We start from the raw sequence: 24,138 nt of genomic DNA on the forward strand, positions 1-24,138 counted from the left end.
AGTAGCTTGATTTTTTTATTTGTTATTTCAATTAGTATTATCCTTGTTTATTTAGTTTAAAAAAAAAATAAAATAAAACAGACAGGATAAATTGTCTGATTAGTTTACAAAGAAAAAGACTTACTTCTTCTGGGATGGCACTATTTTCGTTAGCTGTTTTCACAATATGAAACACATCATCCCACATTTCCCAGGTACTTAAATCATGACAACTGAAAAATAGAAAAAAAAAAGTTTAAAAAAAAACAATGCCATTTTTTTTCAGCCTTTAAATATATACATATACAATTTCAAAACCAAAATAACAGGAGAAAAGGTTTGTATCATATTGTGTATTTTTCAATAGTGTTACAAGTGTTTCAACACCACTTGGATAATTTTAAACTTTGTTGTTAAAAAAATCTTCCACATTGGCATTTCATCAGACGTACTGAGAGAAATACAAGTTAATATTTGAATAGATTTTCATCCTGTTATTAACGGTGATGGGATCCACCTCGTTATGTTTTGTTTTAAACCATTTGTCCGAATGGTGTCAAAACAACTGTAACACTGTCGAAAAATACACAATATGATGCAAACCTTTTCCCTTATTTTGGTTTTGAAATTGTATATGAATGCCCAATTACAGAAATGATAATCATGAAGTTTAATATTTGAGTCAATTTACTTCACTTCATTTTTATTGGTATATGTACATTACCATTGGCTAGTATATTTTAATATATTAAACTTTGGGATAAAATATATTGAAGATCATAAAGAAAATAATTTGAATTTAATCTGACAAAATTTTGAAAGGTAAATCAAGAAAGTGAGGATCAAATATATCTGAAGCACCTCAGAATGAACAACAAGCAAAAGGACACATTTTATCTTAACACTAATTTTTACTTCCGATTTTATCGCTTATCTATTTTTTTTTTATGGCAAAAAAATCCAATATTTGAAAAAATGTTTTCTTAAATACAATTCAGTATTGAAATTTAATTTAAATGCTTTTTTCAAATTGTGTGACATCATATATGAATAACATCGTTTTATTTAAATGATTTTATTTTTTTGGTTATAAATTTTGCTTAAATGTTTTGTAAATAAAATCATGTATTTAAAACTACATATGTGGCCACTTAAAAAAAAAGAAGCTATATTGTTTTCATGAATTTTTTTTTAGATGAACTTTGATAAATATTATTTGGATTCTTTGGACTACTGCTTTCAACTTTGCAATTGTATTTTGCGCTGAGGATTGAAACCTCCAACTTTCAAAAGAGTGTAACTCACAATTCAATTTATCAACTACTCTATACATTACATCACATATCCTTGTGCTAAATGAGTAAGGCATCCCACATACAAGATATATTTTCAGAAGTTTAAATAAGATAAGCCACTGATACCGTCGGTTTGAAACCTGATAATAGGGAACCCGTTTTAGTTCCCAATATCGAACTTTCTTCAGCCAAGCTATCTCATCTCCTTATTAGATGGCTTACCTTATTTAAACTTCTGAAAATAAAAATTAGATGGCTTATCTTATTTAAACTTCTGAAAATAAAAATTAGATGGCTTATCTTATTTAAACTTCTGAAAATAAAAATTTCATATTTTAGAAATTTTTTCCTTCTAAAACTTTTCCACAAAAATATAACTAAGTTTATATATATATAAACTTTAAAGTTAATAAATTTTATACCACCAGTTTCTAGCCTAGTAATAAGGATAATAAAACAAGGTGGGGATAAAACTAAAATATTTAAGCAGTGATGCTTTTGAATCTTTTAAAATTAACCAGAATATATTAATAAAGGAAATCCAAAACTTTATTAGTAATGTATAAAATGTATTTACAAAAAAAAAAAAAAAAAAATGTATATATGTATAAATATTTTTAACCTTTATATATATTTAATTTTCAATAAATAAGAATGTAAAATATACAAAATACTAATCATAGGGGGGGGGGTGATAAGTAGTCAAATGGATTAATCCTAAACTTATAAATACAAGACTGGTAAATTAAAAAACATATCTATTTTGAATCTGGAAACAGATGAATCTCACAAGAAATTCATTTTTATAACATGAATAGGTTAGATAAAGTAATTAAGAATAGGAAACTAGTTCTAATATTTGTAACATGTTTTTCTTTTTTTTCTTAAGATTAAGGGAGGTGGTGTTTAATCAACACTGCTGGGAGCCATGATGTAATATACTGTTTTGTTTTTAAATCCCCGAAAGTGTTTCATGGTAAACAACTGATGATCTCTTAAAAAATAAATTATTATCGGTACTATATTAAATTCGAGAGAGCAAGTTTATGCAGTGATTGCAGATGATTGAAAGACTTACTGACTAAATGGTTTTCTAAGGAATGAAAAAAAAATTTTGTAATTTTTTTTTTCGGTATAGTTTTAAAGGTTAAAAACTTCCAAGACTAATATATATATATATATATATATATAAGATCCTTAAACCATGCAACACGTTCGACATGGCAAAATGTTTTCTCCTATAAAATTATAAAATAGTTTTCAAAATTTTTTCTTGCCTGATGAGATCAATGATTGAAACGGTCTGTGCATCATAGCAAGATATGACTGTATTTATTTATTTATTTAAAGGAAATAAAAATGATAAATTTGCTCTCTTTGATTGAGCACTATCAACAGCCCTTGTTGGAATTCGATGATTCTAATCTTTTGAATATTGTCAACACTATATATATATATGTAGACAGAGACTTTTCAAGAAAGTCTTTTGATAATAAAGATAAAATATGAAAACTTTTCCTAGTCAATTTGATTGCATTGTTTTAGCCTATTCACTTAAGTTGTTGGTAATAAAAAACAAAAAGGTATTTTATAAAAAAGAAGACTGACACTGAATGAACAAGATAAATGTTTTTAAAGATTGCAAGTGATGAGGTATAAATAATAATTACCAATAAAATGCAAATATTCGTTTTAAGCTTGCAAGTAGTGCAAATGTTTCATCTTCATCAGGTTGTTCTCCCTAAAAATAAAAACCAAACAAAATCGTTAATAAATTTTCACCCAAGTCAAAAAAAATAAAAAGAAAACAAATTAAAATATATAGAAGTTGCATTATTAGCAACCATTCATCCTACGTTAGTCAAAATACATCTCAACAAGAACAGTAGTTTCCAACCTTTTTCCAATGACCTCCTCCTTGTTTCAACTTCGCCCACTTGTACAAGCCCATTTGAAAATCTTAAAGCGAACAACTTAAAGGAATGAAGGAAACTGCTATAACATGTTAAACTAAAATATTTAGAAATTGTTTTTTTTTTTTAAATCTCAACAAAAACTTGAGAGCTTTACATCTTGATATGCACAAGCAGTGAACAACTGAATACAATTAGCTCAGAAATTTATCCTATTATTCCTATTTTAAGTTCAATTGAACAAATAGTAAGGGAAGTAACCCAGTTGTGTACTTTCATTTTAAACGATAGTTCATTTTTGCTGTGTTAAAGAGTCAAACAAAATCATAGATTTTTTTTTTTTATTTCAAGTTTTGTGTCAATTTATTTTCAACTTATTTCAGATAATCAGATTTCTATAATATTGTAACTTGTATTATCTTTGTGCAATCAATTCAGTATTATATACATATTGATTTGCTGATAATTGTCACATGTTTTTTTTTTTTTACTGTTATCATCCCCCACTTCTTCATAACTTTGTAGGTAAATCTTTTGTAAAGCTGCAGACGTGTATGAACCGTAAAATACTGTGGTGTACATGAAGAATAATTATGACTAAATCTGAATATTTTGTTACTCCTCTTTTGCAATAAGATTGTCAATGTTTTCCTTAACAGGTAAGATCTTAAACACACACCCATCTGTAGATCATAAGATTATAATGAGAAATGCTTGTACAATATAAGTGTCAATCGCATTTTGCGCTCCCATCATTATAACATGACATGCCAAGTAAACCAGTATTTAGTTTAATATATATATACTAGCAGGACCCATGAAAATTCCATGGAATAATAAAAATATTTAAATCAATAAATATATTTTGACAGAGCCGATATTTTTCTGGATAGCACAAAAAATTATTTTTTTGGACAGAAAAACAAACAAAATGCAGCAAATATGAGTTTATTAACATCTCTATGTTCATTATATTTTAAATATAGAACTGCCCCAAATAAGATAAATTAATAATTACTGATAAATACTCAGAAAGTAATACTGTGCTATATAATTCAATACATATAATAAAATCACATAGTAAGAGACAATCTTTAATTCATTCATTTAGTCCAGCACCTCTTTACAGACAATGTCCTTTTTTGCAATGTTTCTTTTTAATTTTTTCTATTCTTATGTAATGTTTCATTGACTTCTTTCTTCAGTGAAGAACCACAGCACACCAAAATTACTAAGGGTTCCATTTCTCACACCTTTAGAACAATGATCCTTATTATAATGATATTCAAAAACTAGGCTACATCAATGGGAGGTCATTCTCATGTTATTGTCCAAGGTTGCCAGATTATCATTTTGAAAGCCAAATTTCATGAATTTGGCCTTTTTGAAACAGTTTGGTTTTTTTAAAAATGCACTGAGAACGGTGGTGCTAAGTTTTGAGACATTATGTTGAACAACGATGGCGGCGTAGTTCAGATCAATAATTGGCAGTAACCAAGATGACGGCCAAGAATCAAATGCGGTCCGTGGCGTAGTTAACGGCGGACTGATTGAATCCAAAATTCGACAATTTTTACAATAATTTTGAAAGGTTTTCATTGGTTCTTTAGCACAGCCGGTGGTTATAAAAATGATTGGCAAATCCATTTGTCACATACCCCCATTAGTAGTCAAAAACATTTTACAGGTGGTGACTGTAAAAAAATAAATTCTGGAACTCAAAAGGTAGCTCGTTTTAATGGTACCATTCTTGGTTTCATAGCTCTTCAACTGTTTTAGTTAAACAAAATAGGAGGCTTTACTTTTGGAACGACCCTCGTATATAATTACAAATACAAACAAATAAACCCAGAAGTGATCAATTATCTACCTACGTTTTTTTAAAGTTTATTTGTTCATATGCAAATAGAAACATGCGATTGATCAACAAAAAAAAAGAATAGGCAAAGTACACATTACCAAGGTAGTAGTTTTACAATTTTAATATCATAGTTCGGATCTCACATAAGTCTTAGGATTTTTTTTTCTCTTAACCTGGACAAAAATTGCGTAAAATTAAAGATAAAATTTTTTTCATATTTTGACAATCGCCATTGAAAAGATCAGGAATCCATTAAAGTAGGGAGAGATAAATCAGTTTGTCATTTAACCAAGAAATAATTAATAGCATTTTTAAAGAAAATTTTGAAATGCATGCAAATTAAGCAAATGATATTGAACTGACCTCAGCAAAAAAATCTTGCATAGATTCCTTAAATTTGGAAACAAGATTATCAACCAAAGTTTTCTTAGCAACGTCACATTTGCCGCCTATGGCATATTCATCACTACAGAGACACTCATAACATTTGGAGGCAGCTTCAAGAACCTGCAATGTCAAAGAAAGAGAACACTTTAAATATTCTATTTATATTTCATTAAAAAGATCAAAATATTGCATCTTTTTCATAGATATTTTATTTAATGACAGAATTATAATGTCAACAGTATTACCACAAATTACCACCAGTGAGATGCTGTAATGGCCAGTTTGCAAAGTTCATCAATTAAACGAGCTGTAACGGCTTTACCTTGCAAGTGAAACAGTTGCATTTGCGAGTGATTTTTCCAAGTAACAATGAGAAATATAAAACACATATCTTTTGGTGATAGTGTTTTTTTTTTCCACTGACAATCTTCCAAAGCTCATTACTGAGTGAAAAATATCTTTTTAACCTTTACTTAGTTTTAAAAAAACGAGCGAAGTCAAATTACTTAAACAATAAAAGGTTTAATAGAATAATACTTTTTTTTTTTTACTGAAGAGATTTGAATGTTTATACTTTCAAATCTTAACATAAAATTCAGTTCATATTTTAGAATTACACTTATTAAAAAAAAAAAAAAAAAAAAAAAAAAAAAAAAAATGTTTATGGTGTATGTACTCATGATGGACCAAAGTGCCATATTTCAAAAATCATGAGGGTTTAACTAGTAACTTTTCTATTTGGCTAATAATAAAAATATTTAGTTGCCACAAGGTCAACTGAAGATAAATTCGTCCATAGAGCTCTGAGTAATCTAACACATTTTATAAAGGAATGAAATCAGACAAGTGTCAACAATGCTACATGTCCTCACTTCACTAGAATAAACTAAACATGCCACCAAGAAAATATTTATCAATTATAGCCTAAAAATAAATTAAAAAATAAACAGAAAAAAAACTTACCTCGGAGTCAGTATGCTTTTCTACGATTTCATGTAAATATCTTAAAAGGGCTTCAAGATTCTGCAAAGAAAAAAAAAAAAAAAACATTATTAATAATTAAAAATATGTAATTATTTTCGCTATAAATTTCAAAGTTTCCTCTAAAGGATAAAAGTCTAAATCCTATTCAGGCTTGGTCTGTCTGCTTTATGGCATGCCAACGCTTTTTAAGCTATTTAATGCCATACTAGTTTATGCCCACTCAGTGAGCAATGTTGGTACAGTACCCGGATACGTCAATTTTTATTTTCACCAAGCTATTACTCAAAATCAGATTGGCAAGCATCCTCTAGAAACCCTAATAATCTTTAAGTTTGAGTGACAACCCTTACCATAACCCTAAGTCCGAGTGGCAAGCCCACCAGACTTGTAAAACCACACAATCTAAAAATTGCAGAGTTTATCTCATATAGCAAAAAATATAATTGCTTATCTGTCCTAAAATACTAGAATAACCTGAAAATGAAATATCATTTTATGTTAAATGCATATGCAAAACTGATCTCTATTCTAAACTCTAAATCAATTGTTTGCAAAGATTATTGATCTAGAATATTTGTTTAATACTGAAAAATATCAACTGATATGTTTTAACTTCATTTTTGCTGTTAACTCTAAATGCATAAATGAAGGTAAAGGGTTGAGGTAGAAGATTTTTGATTTACCAATTCCACTGTGAATCGCTTGAAGCTTGACAAAATAAATATTTAGAGAGAAAAGGGAAATGAAGTAAAATAAATAAAGGAAGATAAGATAAAGAAAGAAAAACAGGAACAGAGAAAGAAAGATGAAGTGAAAAGGAGAAATAAAAGAGTCAAGACATAAATCAGGCTTCTTATTTAATAAAAAAACAAGCTGCGCATGCGTGGTCCCCCTCTGATGCTGCATGTGAGATGACGCCACAAAAAATAGTGAAGAAATGATGAATGTGAAGCATGAAGGGCCAACGTTGCCTTCAAATTTTCGCCAAGTTTCAGAAAATTTTTTGGCATTTGTGACCCCTTTTAAGTTCCTGAGAACACCGAATCCCAGTTAAAATGGACAAACGATGCAGTTTCACGCCTTAAGACATGTATATTTGAATTCAGCACCATGGAAAACTGCTATATAGACATACATGATCAAGTTTTTGAGTAATATGAAAAAAGAGCTCCAAAAAGGGACGTTTTTAGCACTGAAAGTCCCCAGGGACATGAACCAGAATTTTGCCAGGGTCACCCATACTGGGTTTATATTAAGAACAATGGGCTCCACAGTTTGGCTAAGTTTTAAAAAAATCTAATGGATGAATCAAAAGTTATAGGGGAAAATGTGTAATTTTTGGCCATTTTTGACCTCTTTTGAGCCCCTGGGAGCGCAACGGGAACTTTCGTAAAAAAATTTTTTTTACTGTGCACATCTATTTAATGAAATACAATTTGGGGCAAAATTTCAGGAAAAACTAATGGACGGTCATCTGGCAATAGTCCGGACTAACGGACGCCACTGAAAACATAGGTCCCTCTCCGATAAATCGGGGTGACAAAAAAAAAAAATCAGACACTCATGCACAGCCACTATCTCATCGCTGGCAAAAGTGCATTGAGAATGGTGGTGACTCATTTTAATGGTGCACTCCTGCCTTTGTAGCTCTTTAACTTTTTTTACTTCAAAAAAAAAAAAATATAGGAGGCATTACTTTCAAAACAACCGTCATGTTTTTCATAAGACTCGGCATTTCTATAAGCCAGGACATGTTTTTTTTTCTATTCAATTTGTCATTTATATCTTAAATGAAGATTTTTTTTTCTTACCTTTTCTTGGCGACTGGCTGTATAAATATCCAGATCAAAATATTGGGGGATTTGTAATAGGTTAGCAACTTTTTCTGGATCCATTAAATACTAAAAACAAAAAGAAAAGTAAAAGTTTAGCAAAAAGCATTTTTTTTTTTTTTTTTAAATCATTTGCAGTTCATAATACTATGACTAACATTAAAAATTTGTGATGTTAACAATACTCCAACTTCAAATTCTGATAATACGTGGGCATCTTTCATAGAGTTGCTGAATAAAAAATTAAAATCTTTGTGTAGTATTCAATCTTTAAAATTTTTGTCTCAATGATGAAGTTTTAAGATTAGATATATATTTAGGTATATAAAACTATAATTTACAAACTTAATATCATAAAACAATGGCTAAAATAGTGAATGTAGTTTCCTCTATATAATCTATTATTAACTCTCATGAATGATGTATATCTTTATGTAACTGAACAAAGATTAAAAAAAATTTTGTCTTGCAAAAAGTTGTCCTCTGGCCTACATCACCATAATGACCTTGTATTAGTCTCAATTAAGTTCAGTAAATAACTAATGACATTAAATTGAATTGTGGCACAAAGGGTCCTTTTGCAGAGCTGGGGCTCCCGACATTTAAAGATCTTATACCCAAACTTCTTTTTCCTTTTGGGAAGACAAGTAAAATTGAAAATGGTGTTGACAGCGTACTGACAAAAAATTATGGCTGTCAGATTTATTTCTAGTTTATAATTATGTTCCTTTATCAAATGAAATAATTTTAATTTTTATAAAACCATGTGCTCATTCATTCATTCATTTTATACTGCATACATTTTCCAGCAGCAGTTTCAGCTCAGATAATTCTCTGGAGAGAATTAATGATGCTGAGAAATTGAGATGACATATCAATCTCTTCATTTAAAAAGGATGTGCTTATTGTTTATTGTGGTTCACATGCGGGTAGCTGGTGTGCCATGTCTGAGATATAACAGTCCCTTCAAAAACGTCTTCATCATATAGAGACAATAAATACTCTCCCAAGCAAGCGATATTAACACGTAATAATATAAAACAATGGTTTAGAAAAAAAGGGTAAATGCTTACCTTTAATAACATTTGAGGTAAAGTTTGAATGAAGTGTTCAGTCAGTCTTGTTTTGTCTTCCATAACCAGTTTGTTTTCTTTGGCAGTTAACTGAAGTTTGATTAAAAGATAAAATAAAAATTCAGTTCAGTAAATCAACATTAACAGACATTTTTTTAATCCAAACAAATACACAAAATGAAATCCCAGGATTGTACAGGTCACAAATAACTTTTAAAATAAAACTAATGATAAAACTAATTCTGCACTGATACAGTACAACTGGATATCACTGTTCAATCTGGAAAGTTAATGGATACTTCCTGTAAGGGTAGTTGCGTAATTGTGAGGCAAGAGTTGCGCAATCTCCTAACACATCTCTCTCGAATCAGCACTGCTTGAGCCCAGTGACAAGAAGTCCAGGACAACTGAAAACAATGCAGAGGTAAGCAGAGAGCAAATACAGCACCTGGAATTCCCAAATGGTCACCTATTTAAGTACTGACCAGGCTCAACGTTGCTTAACTTTGGTGATCTAACAGAAACCAGTGTCAATGTGATTATGCTGTATATACTGTACTAGCCTGGGTGCTCGGGTGTTTGGAGAGGTGTGTTGAGCAAAAATTTTAAAAATGGTAGTAGGCAGGCAGGTTCGAATCCATGACACGAAGGCAGAAGAGAAAGTGAAAGAAAATCTGACATCTTACCCTACTCCATGATGTGATCGGAAGTTTGGAATGTTAAAATTAGGCAAAGTCAATCCAACCGATACGATGACTTGCAAAAATGGTTCGCAAAAAATTGACCCCTCCTTGTAGGAAACTGTCCAGTTGAGGGTGAAGGAATTAATATTTTTGTCCAATTTTTCAATATTGCCGGGCGTTTGTAAGGGGGGGGGTAATAACCCTGTTTAAATATTATGAAAAAGACGATTTTAAAAAATCGGAAAACCCAAAATTGAAAAAAAAAAAAAAATGGCATAAACCTGTCGGATCGAACCTGCAATCTTAAGATAACAACGCTGTGTGTATTGAACTGTTGCCCAGGTGTTTAAAGGTGTAAAAGAAAAAAAAAAAAGGTTTTGGTCGGGAGGCGGGATTGAACCCGGAAGCCTTGACGCGGAGGTGGAAACAAAAGCCAACCACTTAACTGTCTCAACCACGAGTGAGAGTAATTAATTAGTGTGTTAAGTTAAGGCTTAGAAAAAAGCGAATGAAAGAGGTCTGATTGAGAGGAAGACGCTAAACGAGGTCATCACGGGATCATTACGATGACGTGGCAGTATTTTTAGATTTCACTTCCCCCAGATGATGGTGGAAGGGGTGAACGCAGCTCCCCATTGTCCAAATCGAATAGTCTGATATAAGGAGAAACTCCACATTGATCAAAAGCTGATTGCTTTCTAGACGTTTCGGCACGAAAGCTGAGAACAATGTTGTTTGAATTGGTTTCGCTTTTCATACGAAAAAGCCAAATCAACACGTGAGAAACCAAAATAGCAATAATTTTGTAAAAGTCGCTGTAAATAAATCTAGACGCGACCCACATTCCCAAATCCTAGATATTATTATCTAGGGGCTACATAAACAGTTCTAAGCGATAGTAACCCCCCCTCCCAGGACCGTCGGCAAAAAAAGTCTTTTCGAGACATACAAAAAAGGCGCGCGCGCATTTGCCTTTTATATATACAGATTAGCAGGGGGTACTCGGCATTGCCTGGGTGTTTAGAGGTGTGTGTGCTCGGGCGGCGGGTGGGGAGTAGTACTCAAAACATAAGAAAAGAATAAGCAAAGTAAATATTTTTAAATATTTAATAATTAAATATTTTATATAAAAAAAAATTTTTAAACTTAAAAAAATTAAAAAAACTAACGTAAGGCAAATGAACGATGTTAAATGTAAAAATCAGAAAAACAAAAACAAAAAAAACGCGAATGTGATGGAAAAAGAAAACAGAAAAACAAACGTTAAAACTTCTTTAAAAATATGAAAAAAAAAAAAAAAACATAGAACATGAAAAATGACTTCAATAACCCTGTTTCAATATTAAAATATAAAAAAAAAATCGCAAAAAAAGACACCTCACACCACGATTCGAACTTACAACCTTTAGATAATGACGCCACCCTCTAAGCAACTGAGCTAAGATGACGTTGACGAAATTGGATCATTTTTTTGTTTTTTTTTAATATTTAAACTAAATCATGTTTTGACGTCATTTGTGCATGCGTAGAAGCAAACTTGTCATGAGGGCAGTTTTTGCTACACCCTCCCTGTACAAAACTGATGATTTTAGGATGAAGGAATTAATGTTTTTGGCCAATTTTTCGATATTTGTCGGGCGAACGTTGGAACTTTAAAATGATACCAATCTGGCGAAAATCTGTGACCCGTGTCGAAAGTTTTTGCGAGACATACAAACGCACATACATACATACACACATTTTCGCTTTTATATATATAGATAACTGGAAGATGTTTATCCAGTTCATATGATATTAATTGAAATGGACAAAATATATTTCTTATTTTCTCAGAAGGTTGTTTTTTTGTTAATATTATTTTTGTAATTTTTTTTTTTTTTTGCATATTTTCAAAAAGGAGTTGAATCAGATACTACGGACCCACAGGTGTAGCATGCTTTCATTCTGTCAGCCATGACCAGGTAGAAGTGTTAAGTGATTCACAATTGTAGTCTTAATATTTTTCTCACTGAAGATTGATCCTGCAATCTCAAGAAAACTGTCATTTAGAACTGAATTTCACTTAAATTGCTCGATCCAGATAAGATACACCTGAAGAAGGTCAGAGGTTACATTAATTAAAATGTAAAAACAACACTACGGATAAAAACAGTTATGCAAATAATACTAAATACCTACCCTTAACTCAAAATTTCAGAAACATAATGTATCAAAACTATCTCAAAATATTTCATTAGGCTTTTTCAAATATATTTAAAATACATTTTATGATTTTTATATCTTTTTTTTTTTTACAAAGGAATCATCACTTATCAAGACCCAGAGGCCACTCAAGGATAAGGGTAAAAGAGTGTACAGTAGTCAATGGGACAATATGATAGGAATCGTTAGAAGTGTAAATTTAGTAAATTGAACTACTTAAGTGGAACGGCTCATCAAGAACTTGTTTACGTTGGACTTGAAGACGACCATATTGTAGCAGCTCTAAAAACAGAAGAGTTCCACAGGCATGCAGTTCTAAGAAAGAAGCTTTGTTCATGGAATCTACGTTTAGGTTTAGGCACAGATAAAGAGTGGGGGAAATTATTGATAGTGTTTTCAGCTAGATAGTGTTTCTTGTGAATGTTTGACGAGAGGAGGACCATAGATTGGAGCTCAAACGAGCACTTGCCATGAAAATAAGGATAAAACAGAGACAGGCTTGCAAGGTCTCTTCTGTGAGAAAGAGGTTGCAAGGAAGAGAAAAGGGCATCCCCTACTAGGCTATTTTGAACTCTGAACGGATGAGGTCTTTCTAGCAACTCCTATCCAGCTGTGGCAACAATACTCCAACCTTGAAAGGATGAGGTCTTTCTAGCAACTCCTATCCAGCTGTGGCAACAATACTCCAACCTTGGGCATGCCGAACTCTTACATAGATAGAGAATTGCATCAGTAGGTAGATATCTTCTGGATCCATAGAAGGATCCCATCATTTTTCCAGCGATCTTAGCAACGGATTTGATTTACGTGTTCCATTTTTAGATCAGGAGTAAAAGTCAAGCTCAGAAGCTTGTCAAAACATGGAGCCTCACAAAGACAAAAGCCATTCATTTCAATTGATGCCAGATGGGGATCAGAATGTTGATGATGTAAAGATAGAAGCTTGGTTTTAGATGCATTAAAAGTAACCAGCCACTTTTTTCCCCCATTATACCACATGCTCAAGATCAGAGAAGAGAGAATTGGAGAGAACTTGGTCGTTTACGGTCTTTGATGTGCTGCCATAGATGGTAGTGTCATCAGCATAAACGATCTAAGGATGTGATTTGGAAGATCATTAATGTAGATCAGGAAGAGAGTTGGACCCAGTTGAACCTATCAGAGAGAAATGATTTAATAATTGAAAAGACATTTACAGTTATACCATAACTGGAGATCTTGTGAAGTTGACCTTTATGCCATACCCTATCAAAGGTTTTTGATATGTCAAGAAGAATTCCCCTAGACAGGAAGCCTCTGTCAAGAGATTCGCTAATCCCATGAGAAATAACCGTAAGCACATCTGCCGTAGATCTAACAGAACAGAAACTATATTGCATGTCACTAAGAAGGTTATTTTTGCTGAGGTGGTTGCCTACTTTTCTATTTGACACAGATTCAAGTAACTTACTCATAACGCACACGAGACTTATTGGTCTGTACTGAGAGAAAGATGATCGATCACCTGAATTCTTAAATACAGAGCATACCAAAGAGATTTTCCAGGGTGTTGGGAGGCAATTCTCAAGACATTTAAACAGCTTTGTAAGTATGGGAGCTAGTTCTGGTTGAAGCTTTTTCAGCACTATAATTGGAATGCTGTCAGGGCGAGTTACTTTACTGGAATCAAGGTTTTTGATCAGCTTGGCAACATCACGCACATATTTGTATGTCACATAGCATGTTTTTTTGATACTGGGGGTTGGCGGCCTTGGTCGCATAGGGTAGAACAGCTGCAAAGATCTTGGCAAAGAGTTTAGCTTTGTCTGATGCTGACGAGATTACCTCAGGTCAATTGATGATATCAACATAAATTCAAACACAAACAGTGAATCAGATTCAGAATTTTTCTTGAATTCACCTAATTCCCTTGAACCGTCTGTCAGACATTAGTGTCAGCAGATCTTCCACTCTTATACAAGTTGGTCAATGAAGACCGAAATTGAGTAAAAGATGGGCAACTTAGTGATTAAATTGCAAATCACAACTAATTAGTATGATTAAAATGCAAGTTTTTTTAAACATAACTAAACCTGAAAATTAAGGAATATTTTAACATGCATTTTCTATGATTAAAATACATAGAAAAAAATTTAGGAGAAACAAACGTTGATTAACTCTGCTTTACTATAATAATAAATGTACATGCTTATCCTCATCGTAGTTATATTCACATTTTAGCTGTTGTACTTGTACTCTTCATCAACCACATTTCATCATAGTCGGTAACTGAGAATTTAAATGTGAATCCTTTAAATAATCTACCGGTGCAGGGGTTTATTGACATCAATTAGTTCAAGTTTGTCCTTATTTCCTTCACTAAGGATTGAACTCATGATATGCAAGTAATTTGCACTTTAGAATATCTTAAAAAAAACCAATGCTTTTATCCATTTCATCATGCGTCTAAAAGTAAATGTCACGACCAAAACAAGGATAATGGTCCAAACAACGTAAATTTCATAAATTACATCAACATTTCATTTTAAAAATATTTTACAACAATACATACATACATACATACACGCGCACACACCAGTGTCTGTAATGAAACTTTTTTTTTAAAACTATTCTTTAAAATGAGACACAGGTGTTAAAAGCACAATTCCATTTAATAAAATTTTGGATAATTCATATGCACCATTAATTTTGAAACAAAAACTATATATGTCAATATGAAAAATTTATTACAAAGCTGCCCAGGATGCACTTAAGTTATTATAGTTCTTTATTTGTTCGCAAATTCTTGTTAAAAAAAAAACTTACACAAAAAAGGAAATAAAATTTTATGATTTTTTTCTACTATAATTTTTTTTTTCTTACATTCTTCTGGCAGGACTAAATCATTTTTTAAAAAATAAACGGTAGCAAATAACATGTACAATGATAAAAAATGAAAATTGGCTAGTTAGAATCAAAGTTTAATACGTCAGCTTGAATGCTACTTAGATCCAACTTTTAAATCACAAGATAATTTTATATTACATGTCCCTATTTACAAGGGTTCTACGGACAAATTTATCTTTAGTTGACTTTTGACAACTCAATATTTTTGTTTATTAACCAAATAGAAAAGTTACTAGCCAAACACATGTGATTTTTTGGAATATGAGATCTACGTTTCGTAATGAGATTTTTTTCTTTTTTTTTTTCAAATAAGTGTAATTCTAAAATATGCACCAAATTTTATGTAAAGACTTAAATTCAAATTTTTTCAGATGTTTTTTTAAACAGCTTTCAGTAAAAAGGAGTATATTGTTCTATTAAACTTTTTATTGTTTAAATAATTTGACTTTGCTTGTTTGAAAAGACATTTTTCACTTAGCTTTGGAAGATTGTCAGTGAAAAAACAGTTGGCAAAAGATAAGCATTTTATTATTTCTAGTCACCCCTTGGAAAAAAAAAAATCATTTACAAATGCGACTGTTTCACTCACAACATAAAGCCCTGTTTACTCAGAAAGGTATGGTTAGACAAAGTTTTAAATGTGGGTAAAATCCAACCCCCACAAAGGAGCATTCTGAATTGGGACAAAAATATAAATTATTTTAGTTTAGAAGAATTTCTCTTTTATTGACTAAGGACCAAGATGGAGTGTAGTATCAGAACCAATATTACACTTTGCTGTGAAAGGTTTGTTTATATGTCGGATGTCTGTTGATAGATGTATATCGCACAATAACAAAAGATGACAACAATCAAAACCATCATATACAGTCTTCAAATGCACATTTTAAGCAGATCAGCATTTTGAAGAACAGGACTCACTTTCTCACAAATGAGGAATTTTTTACTATAAAGATGCAGACTGTGATATATGACGAGATACTCACTAGGTCACAAGCGTTAAGTTTTCATTCTTTATACAAGTTTCACTACCAAGGTTTAAGTCTCAACTGTACCTAGAGATGGAGGACTCATAACTTTCCTTAAATTATTAGTGAAAGTAATGCTACAATAGTACTTGAACACTGAACGGCGAGCCTACAATCCGTGCCACTAACTACTGCATCATCACGCCTTGTTATTCGTAATACATGTTTGAATGTACAACTGCTGCTTAAACACAAAAAACAATAAAACAGTACATTATTTGAAAAGGGGACAAGAGGTAATTTTGAAATGTTACCTTCCTATTTGGTCCCCTGCCAACGGGGGACTCTCCAGTGGCGGCTTGTTTTACACAACACACCATTATTTCTATTAAGCTAGTTTCTCTGCGATCGTCTAGAGCTACAAAAGAAAGGAAAAAAACAAAATGCAATTAAAAGGTTTATACGATTCTTAATATTTTAGTAAATTATCTTAAAAGAACTTTTTGCTATTAACATTCATTAAAAGAATAACGGTAACAGTAAAATTATATATTCAATGAAATCTTTAAGTTTGTCAAATATTCAAAGGAAAAAAAATTCCTTCTAAATGTTATATATAGACAGGAAATATAAATTGCCTTCAAAAGTTTTCAATGAAAAGGTGACTGGGCATAACTTAAAGAGTTTAAAAGAGTCATTGATGCTTCATTATTAGAGCAAAATTCGGAATATTGATTTTAAAGTGAAACCAATGGTATCTACTTAATTGTCATGCCACAGTAATGAACATATCCAAAAATTATAAAAACGGTAAGGTAGAAAATTAATTAATGAAAACAGTTTTCGAAGACAATTAGCAAAAACTGAGTAAACTGAAGATTTGGAAAATCTTAGCAAAACTCAATTTTTACTTATTGCTTTGGAAAAATGTTTTCATTAATAATATAATTTTCTACCTTATTGCTTTTTGTAATTTTTGGATACGTTCATTACTGCGACATGTTTGGTTTTTATTTTAAATTCAATATTTTCATTTTTGCTTGAATAACAAAGAAACACAGTCATTTATATAGGGATCAGGGTAAAAATATCTACAAAACTTGTTCGAGAAGGAATTTGGGGACTTGTACAGTTTAATCAAGACATTAAAAAATGAAAATATCGAAAAAAGTTTAAATTGTACATATCCGTTATGGAATGAAGTTCTCCAAAAAAAAATTTCACTTAATTTCATCAAGTAGTTTTTGTTTTACAGCGAAAAAACAATTTGTTATGATACCGAGGAAAAAGTTCGATTTTTAGGAAGAAAAGCTACTATTAAAGATGGGGAGGGAGTGTCGGCGCTTTAACTGTAGTTATCTCCTGTGGCATGTTCTAAACTCCAAACAAAGATTTAAAAATTTCCAAGATGTCTGCCTTCAACACTCTCTCATAAAAATGTGTTTTTCTGCTGTAACAGAAAAACTACTCGATCAAATTAAGTGAAATTTTTTTCCGAAGATCTTCAGTTCAAAACGGATACGTACAATAAAACCGTTTTTTCAATATTTTCATTTTTTAATGTCTTGATTAACCTATTATGACCCCTTAAAATTTGTTGTTTTGGGTTCAAATCGAGTTATTAAGTTAGATCCATGTCCAAGGAACCTATATCTAAAATTTCAAGTGTTTAGACCCCAAATAGTGGGAGGAGTTTGGTAGAGTTCTCAAAGGTCAAATCGTTGAATTTTGACCCTTAACAGCCAAATTTCTGGCCGAAAAACCACACATAGATTTTCCCAAATCTCAGTACCCTGTATATCAAATTTCGAGTCTGTAGACCGAAAATTAACAGAATTATTGCAAAGGAAAATGTACACAGACATGTTCACTTTTATAGATATATAGATTAGATTACCTTCCATTGGTAATGTGTAGCCACCAATTTCATTAAATTACCTATGTGTTGGCATGATGTGCATGAGCTATAAATTGATATTTAATGTTTACTATGAGGATATACTGTATCATAGTTTCCTTAAAAAAATTAAAAAAAAAAAAAAACAGCCGTTTGATTTATTGTCACATGCCAGTATGAACCTGATTTAACGACTGAGCTAATCAGTATGCATAGATTCAGCCATTTTGATTCTCAATCTTTAATTTCAGGTTTAAAAAGGTTCAAAGTTTGATAATTTAGTTGTTGGTAATCACTCCATGTATGACTTCTTTTAAAATCTTAGTTATACTTTTGTAAGATTTCCATTTAAATGTTTTGTCTTACATTTTTTTTATACTAAAAACTTATGTCCTACCTTTTCTAGCACTAAAATCTTAAATCCGCTTTTAAAGCCTTTGCATTTGAAAGTTATGTTACATCCTAATTCAAAAAAAGTATTCTGCTGATGGATATTATTTGAAAAATGATCTTTAGACACAATTTACTCATAATCTTGAGAAAAAAAAAATATTGTCTTGATGATCATGTCATCTGTTTGATATGTTACTTACATTCTTCATCTTTTCCAGTATCTTCTAATAGCAGGTCAGTCATACATTCCCAGTCTTTCATCATATCATTAATATCCCACAGACTATCGACCAGATAAGCACCATGTTCGTGTAGCTGAAAAGTAAACAAAATAAATTGATAATCCATAAGTTTTTATCATTAAAGCAAAGTGTCTAAATGCTAGTTACAGGCCTGTCAAATTAAAATCAAACATCATAAAAAATACAGATTATTCCTGAAATTTTTTTTTTTTTTTAAATTTCAATAAATCTTAATAGTAAATAAAACTTTTGGGGAATATTCTGTATTGGATATGTTTTTTTATGATGTTTGATTTTAATCTGACAGGCCTGCAGCAAGCAGTGGGGGGACTCAAAGAAAGCCAAGTTTCATTACTATTATTATTATTATTACACTAATTTTTGTGTTGTATTATAGGAGATTAACATCCTCAGCTAAAATTACTTCCAAAAAATGATATTTTATTTTGTGAACACCCTGAGAAAAATAGTTTTTAAAAAATAATAAAAAGCAATTAATTTAGAATTTAGAGTGGGGAATCAGTTTCACAGATAAATTTAATGTAAAATGAGCTTTCATTACTGAGACATTCTAATATTTTACAGTTGTTAAACAATATTTTTATTTTACGCTGGAAGATAAATTCTCCGTTTTATTTTGTGATCATTTTACACCTTTCTAAAATAATTGTTTTTGTTTTTTTTCTCATTCCGTTAAGTTTTTTAAGGTGTTCACAGAGCATAGAAAAGGAAATAAAATTTTATTTTTTGGAGAACAAATTAGTTGAGCGTGTTGATCTACAAATTTGCCATTATTATTAGTAGTAGTAGTATCTCTTACATAACAGTAGCAATAACTGACCAAATATTCATAATTAGGATAAAAATATGAATATCTTTTGATAGAAGGAACATACAGAATAATTTATAGTCACCCCCCCCCCAATTGCTTCTCATGTCAAGAATGGTTTTATGAATAGTAACATTATTTACATACTCATTTTTAACATGAAAAAGAAACTTCATTAATGATGCTGTTCCGACACCACCTTCTTATTTTGCATACAAACTGTTGACTACTTCAAATTGTTTATGAAAAAATTCAAATAGCATTCTGTCAAAAAATGACAAATTAATGCAAATCAGCTTTGTTTAAGAAGAGAAATAAACCCTTAGTCATCTCACTATTTTCAATCAAATATGAAGAAAACAGTTGAGAAAAAATATCTAAAAATATCGACTTGTGGAATATACCCCCAACCCTTGTAACTTTTTATGTTTGTGAAAATATATGTGAACATTTACAGTAATTCAAAAATTAAAAAAAGCAACAAATCTATGATATTCAAAAATTTAAAAAGAGTTAGTAATTGTATCAGAATCAAAAATTTAGAATAAAATAATTGTCTTGGAAAAAGTTTTGGAATTGTTCCATCACTACTCATGAACAAACTAAATACAAACAAACAATAAGAATAAAAACCAATCCTTCATTCTTTAATAAAGACCAATATTCATTCAAAGAAATCCATTCTGTCATAGAAAATTAGCAAAGAGAAAACATTGTACACTATTAATAAAATAATTTCACAAAAATAGAAAGTGAACTATGAATTTACTTTCAACAGTCTTGTAATTCTCACTTTCCATAATGTTTCTGACAAAGTAGGAAAAATTGCCATTTTCTGGATCATAAACTATCCATCTAACATCTATTATTTGCTAGTTTTTAACCTTGAAGTAGTTGCATCAAGTAACTACTCATTACCTCAAGTGGCTTTATGCCTTGTTGGGAGTGATTTCCATCAAAAGAAAAAAAAATCCCAGCATGATCCTAAGGTGATGGTTTGATGGAAAGAGAGATTTGATTAGATTCAAATACCGGTTCTCCAGTAGGAAAAACAGAAAGAATCACTTAAGCTCAAGATTTCACAAGCTATCTTTTTCATGTCTTTTTACATCTATCTCTGGAAACTTTTTGTTTGATGTTTAATCAATTTGGCATAAAAAAAAAAAATGTTTTAAAAATGGTCAATTCTTTTTCATGTTTGTGATCATTTAAATTTTTAGGACATTTTCTGGGAACCATCACTAGTATATCATATCTTGTTTTAAATATAAATCTCATAGTTTTATTTTACATCTGCATTAGCTTGACACAAGGCTGCTGACAGAGTGTTCTCCAAAGTATATAAATTACATGTTTTTTTTTTTAAAAGAAAGGGGTAGGGGGTGGAGTGTCACCAGTGCCGACCAAGGGAAGAGTCTATCAGGCATATGTATGCAGGGTGATGATGTATCAAAGTGAAACCTGGCCAGTGAGACTTGAGGACACACATTGCATAGAAACAAATTATATGGACATGTAATATGAGTCTTCAAGATTCAGAGTACATAGGTTATACACAAGTTATACGTAATTAACAGCCAGGCTGACATACCGTATATTTTGGCGTATAAGACGACCCTTAAAGTTAAAAAATCATCATTAAAACAAATATTTCATGAGATACTGAGTGTTGCAATCTCTAGCCTAGGCTAAACAAACATGGTTCCGTGATTTAGCAGCCGTCTTATACAACTGATATATGATAAATTTATTAAATTTGCTCCAATTTTGCAGATCGTCTTATCTGACGGTTGCCTTATACGCCGAAATATATGTTATCTCCACACTCTTTGTTGTATTTGCTTTTCTGTTCAGTAGATTTTGCTTCCATTAATTACTAAGTTGTGTTTTCCTTCCGAACCCTTACAGGGCCACAATTACATAAGAAGTCATGTCGTATTTACGACATAACAGCAGAATTGTAGTCTGTTTATTTATTTTTCTATATATGAATCATTTTCAAGTTAATGCTGAAACCAAATATTAATTGTAAACAGTATGTGATGTGCCATTAATTGAACACAAGTTGCCATTTTGCCCATGGCTGGAGGTCTGCATCAAATATCTGTTATACTATCTCTTCTGACCGTAGATCGAAATATGATAAAGAGCAAATCTTACCTCACTTTCGATAAAAAACTGCACTAAATCACGAATCAGGGGCGTGTTGGGACTCCTCCTTTTTCCTTTGCTTATTTTTAGACAACGAAGACTCTCGTCATCTTTTTGGAAAAGTTTTGCATTAAGGAACTCCCCTGCGGCTTGTGCTACTTGTCTGTGTGATGAGTAAACTAATTCATAAACATTCTCACAATCTTTGTCGGTCAAAACAGATTCATTATATCTGGAAAACAAGACAAAAAAATTAATTAGGTCCATGGAATTTTAGTGTGGAATTCATATAAGGTTATGATGTTGATATAATTAGATAGTCATTAAAAATATAATTCTGACACAGTTATATTTAAATTGGATAAACTAGACATTCTGAAATAATATCAACTATTTAACCTTTACTTTTGTTTGACAAATTTTTTTAATTATTTCCTGATAACTCTACAATGATATAAATGCAACTTTGTGTTCGTGAGAGAGAGAGAGTTTGTTCCTTATAGACTCCAAAATGGCTGAACAGATTTTCTTTAAAATTTACACAACTTTAGTATATAAGCCTGGGAGTGATTTTAGTTAAGTTTTGTCTCAGAATATCCCTGATAATTAATTTCTAAATTTTTTTCCATTAACTGCAAAGAATTTTATAAGACTTGAAAATTTACATGTTTTTTTGTTGCATGATGTGGTCTGTAGGTTCAGACCCTGAACACAAATTTCTTAATGTTTTTTTTTTTTTTCGTTAACTGGAAATAACTGGAAAGAAATTTATATAAATAATTTTATAAAAGAAAGAGTAGATTCTCTAAAGTGTAATGTAGAATAACATAATTTGGACTAAGTTACTGCATGGAGGTATGTGAAGATTCCTCCTGGGCGATTTCACGGATTTCGATGACAATAAAAATATAGGAGTGTGAAATATTCGTTGATCATCATTCAATCCCGGGCAACGTTAGGTCTCCCTGCTAGTATAAAGATAATTTTTACTCCATAGGATTTTGTTTAATAGCTTTTTACTACTAGCTGGATAATTAAATATGTTTCAACAGTCATATATAGTAAATAGAGATCTATGTTGGTAAAAAATAAAAATTATATTTTCGGTTGATTTTATATTTTAATGTTTAATCCTAATCAATATTTAAATTTTGATAAGTATACATTAAGGAAGGCAGAGGAGATTTTACCCTCATACTCAAAAGTCCTCTTACTATCATCTATAACATTGGCTACAAATTTAATACTTTTTCAATAGTCACCATTAGGAAATGATATTTTGAATGTTTTCATTGGCTAACTTTAAGTGAATTTTTTTTTAAGAAACATTTTTTTGAAACCTATTTTAGCTATTTGCGAAATATCACTACTGACAAAATAACTGATATATAGCTATAAAAAAATACTGATTGTAATTACTATATTGGAAAGCAATAATATATAAACTTATTTTTGTCATCATTAGCCAAAACTTATTATTTGCGTGCCGATCGCATTGGAGAAATTAATTTTACACATCCTGAAACAGGTATTCTTTTAGTTTTATATAAAAATCAGATCGTCTGGTATTGCCTGGTTGTAAGATATACTTAAAATGATTTTAATTCATGCAGGTTATATATTTAGAATTCTCTATGGATCATTATATTGAATATAATATATAGTAGTGGGATCAAAACTAAAAAAATATGACTTGGGTGCCATCAGCTAGAATCAAAATCAAAACAACTCTCCGTCCTCATTCCTTAGCCTCTGAGCCATGCCCATACACACATATATATATATATTTCACCTGTCACCTCCTTTTTAAAAGATGGAATTGCCTAATTATAAAAGACAAGATGCAAGGAAGGAAGAACACCCGGACAATCCACAGTTTTATAATTATATAGATATTTGTGCAATATGTGATTAACATTCTGCATTTTTGTTTGTTTGTTTCTCTTATTAGTCATATCAAATTTACTTCACAACCAATTTGTTGACCTTTTTTAATTTTTCTTTTTTTACATTTAAGAGAAAGAAAAAAAAATAAAAATAAGTACCTCAAAATACTAATAACAAGCTTAACAGCTTGTACAGCCACTTCATACTCTTTGTCAAGAGTCATTTCCACAATACGATCCTAAAAACAAAAAAAATTGATTAAATTTGTTTTAATGAACAAGAATCAATAAGGAATGTTCAACTTTCAAAAAACTTTCATATTTAACATTCATAGAAGTTCAAAAACAATGTTATGTTTGTTTGTTTTTAAGTTTAAGATGATTATTTACATTTTGTGGCTTTTATTATAATTGGTAACCATCTTTACAAATTTTGAATTAAACTCTTTATTTGTAGATTGTTGTGTTCCATCTCCTTTAGATATCATATCTCTGATAATTTTAGTATTTCTTTTCCCTGTTTTATATTTTCTATTATTAATCACAGAATAGATAAAGCATTCACCTTCAAATCCAATATTTTATGCCAGTTTCGAAGTCTTATTTTAAACTAACCGATTTTTTAATTTTTTTTTCGATATAGCAGATATCATAAACCGGAATAATGTACTTAAAAA

The 24,138-nt window shown here is 30.8% G+C and overlaps 1 protein-coding gene and 1 pseudogene across 4 annotated transcripts in view; both read right to left on the reverse strand.

Annotated features, from left to right (window-relative positions):
- Nucleotides 1-24,138, reverse strand: part of LOC145287904 (cohesin subunit SA-2-like) — a 140,088-nt gene that overhangs the window by 42,739 nt on the left and 73,211 nt on the right. For all 4 annotated transcript variants that reach the window (XM_080135847.1, XM_080135845.1, XM_080135848.1 and 1 more), the window contains exons 11-20: nucleotides 23,621-23,700; nucleotides 21,585-21,807; nucleotides 18,554-18,668; nucleotides 16,378-16,481; nucleotides 9,325-9,414; nucleotides 8,231-8,320; nucleotides 6,399-6,458; nucleotides 5,412-5,555; nucleotides 2,945-3,015; nucleotides 125-212 (exon numbers count right to left, since the gene is read on the reverse strand). In XM_080135847.1, coding sequence (XP_079991973.1) covers nucleotides 125-212; nucleotides 2,945-3,015; nucleotides 5,412-5,555; nucleotides 6,399-6,458; nucleotides 8,231-8,320; nucleotides 9,325-9,414; nucleotides 16,378-16,481; nucleotides 18,554-18,668; nucleotides 21,585-21,807; nucleotides 23,621-23,700 — 1,065 coding nt within the window. The remainder of the gene's footprint in view (nucleotides 1-124; nucleotides 213-2,944; nucleotides 3,016-5,411; nucleotides 5,556-6,398; nucleotides 6,459-8,230; nucleotides 8,321-9,324; nucleotides 9,415-16,377; nucleotides 16,482-18,553; nucleotides 18,669-21,584; nucleotides 21,808-23,620; nucleotides 23,701-24,138) is intronic.
- Nucleotides 9,761-9,876, reverse strand: LOC145288304 (5S ribosomal RNA; annotated as a pseudogene).

Source organism: Euprymna scolopes, chromosome 11 (assembly GCF_053919585.1).
Source record: "Euprymna scolopes isolate OS-2025 chromosome 11, ASM5391958v1, whole genome shotgun sequence".
In the NCBI taxonomy this organism is placed as follows: domain Eukaryota; kingdom Metazoa; phylum Mollusca; class Cephalopoda; order Sepiida; family Sepiolidae; genus Euprymna; species Euprymna scolopes.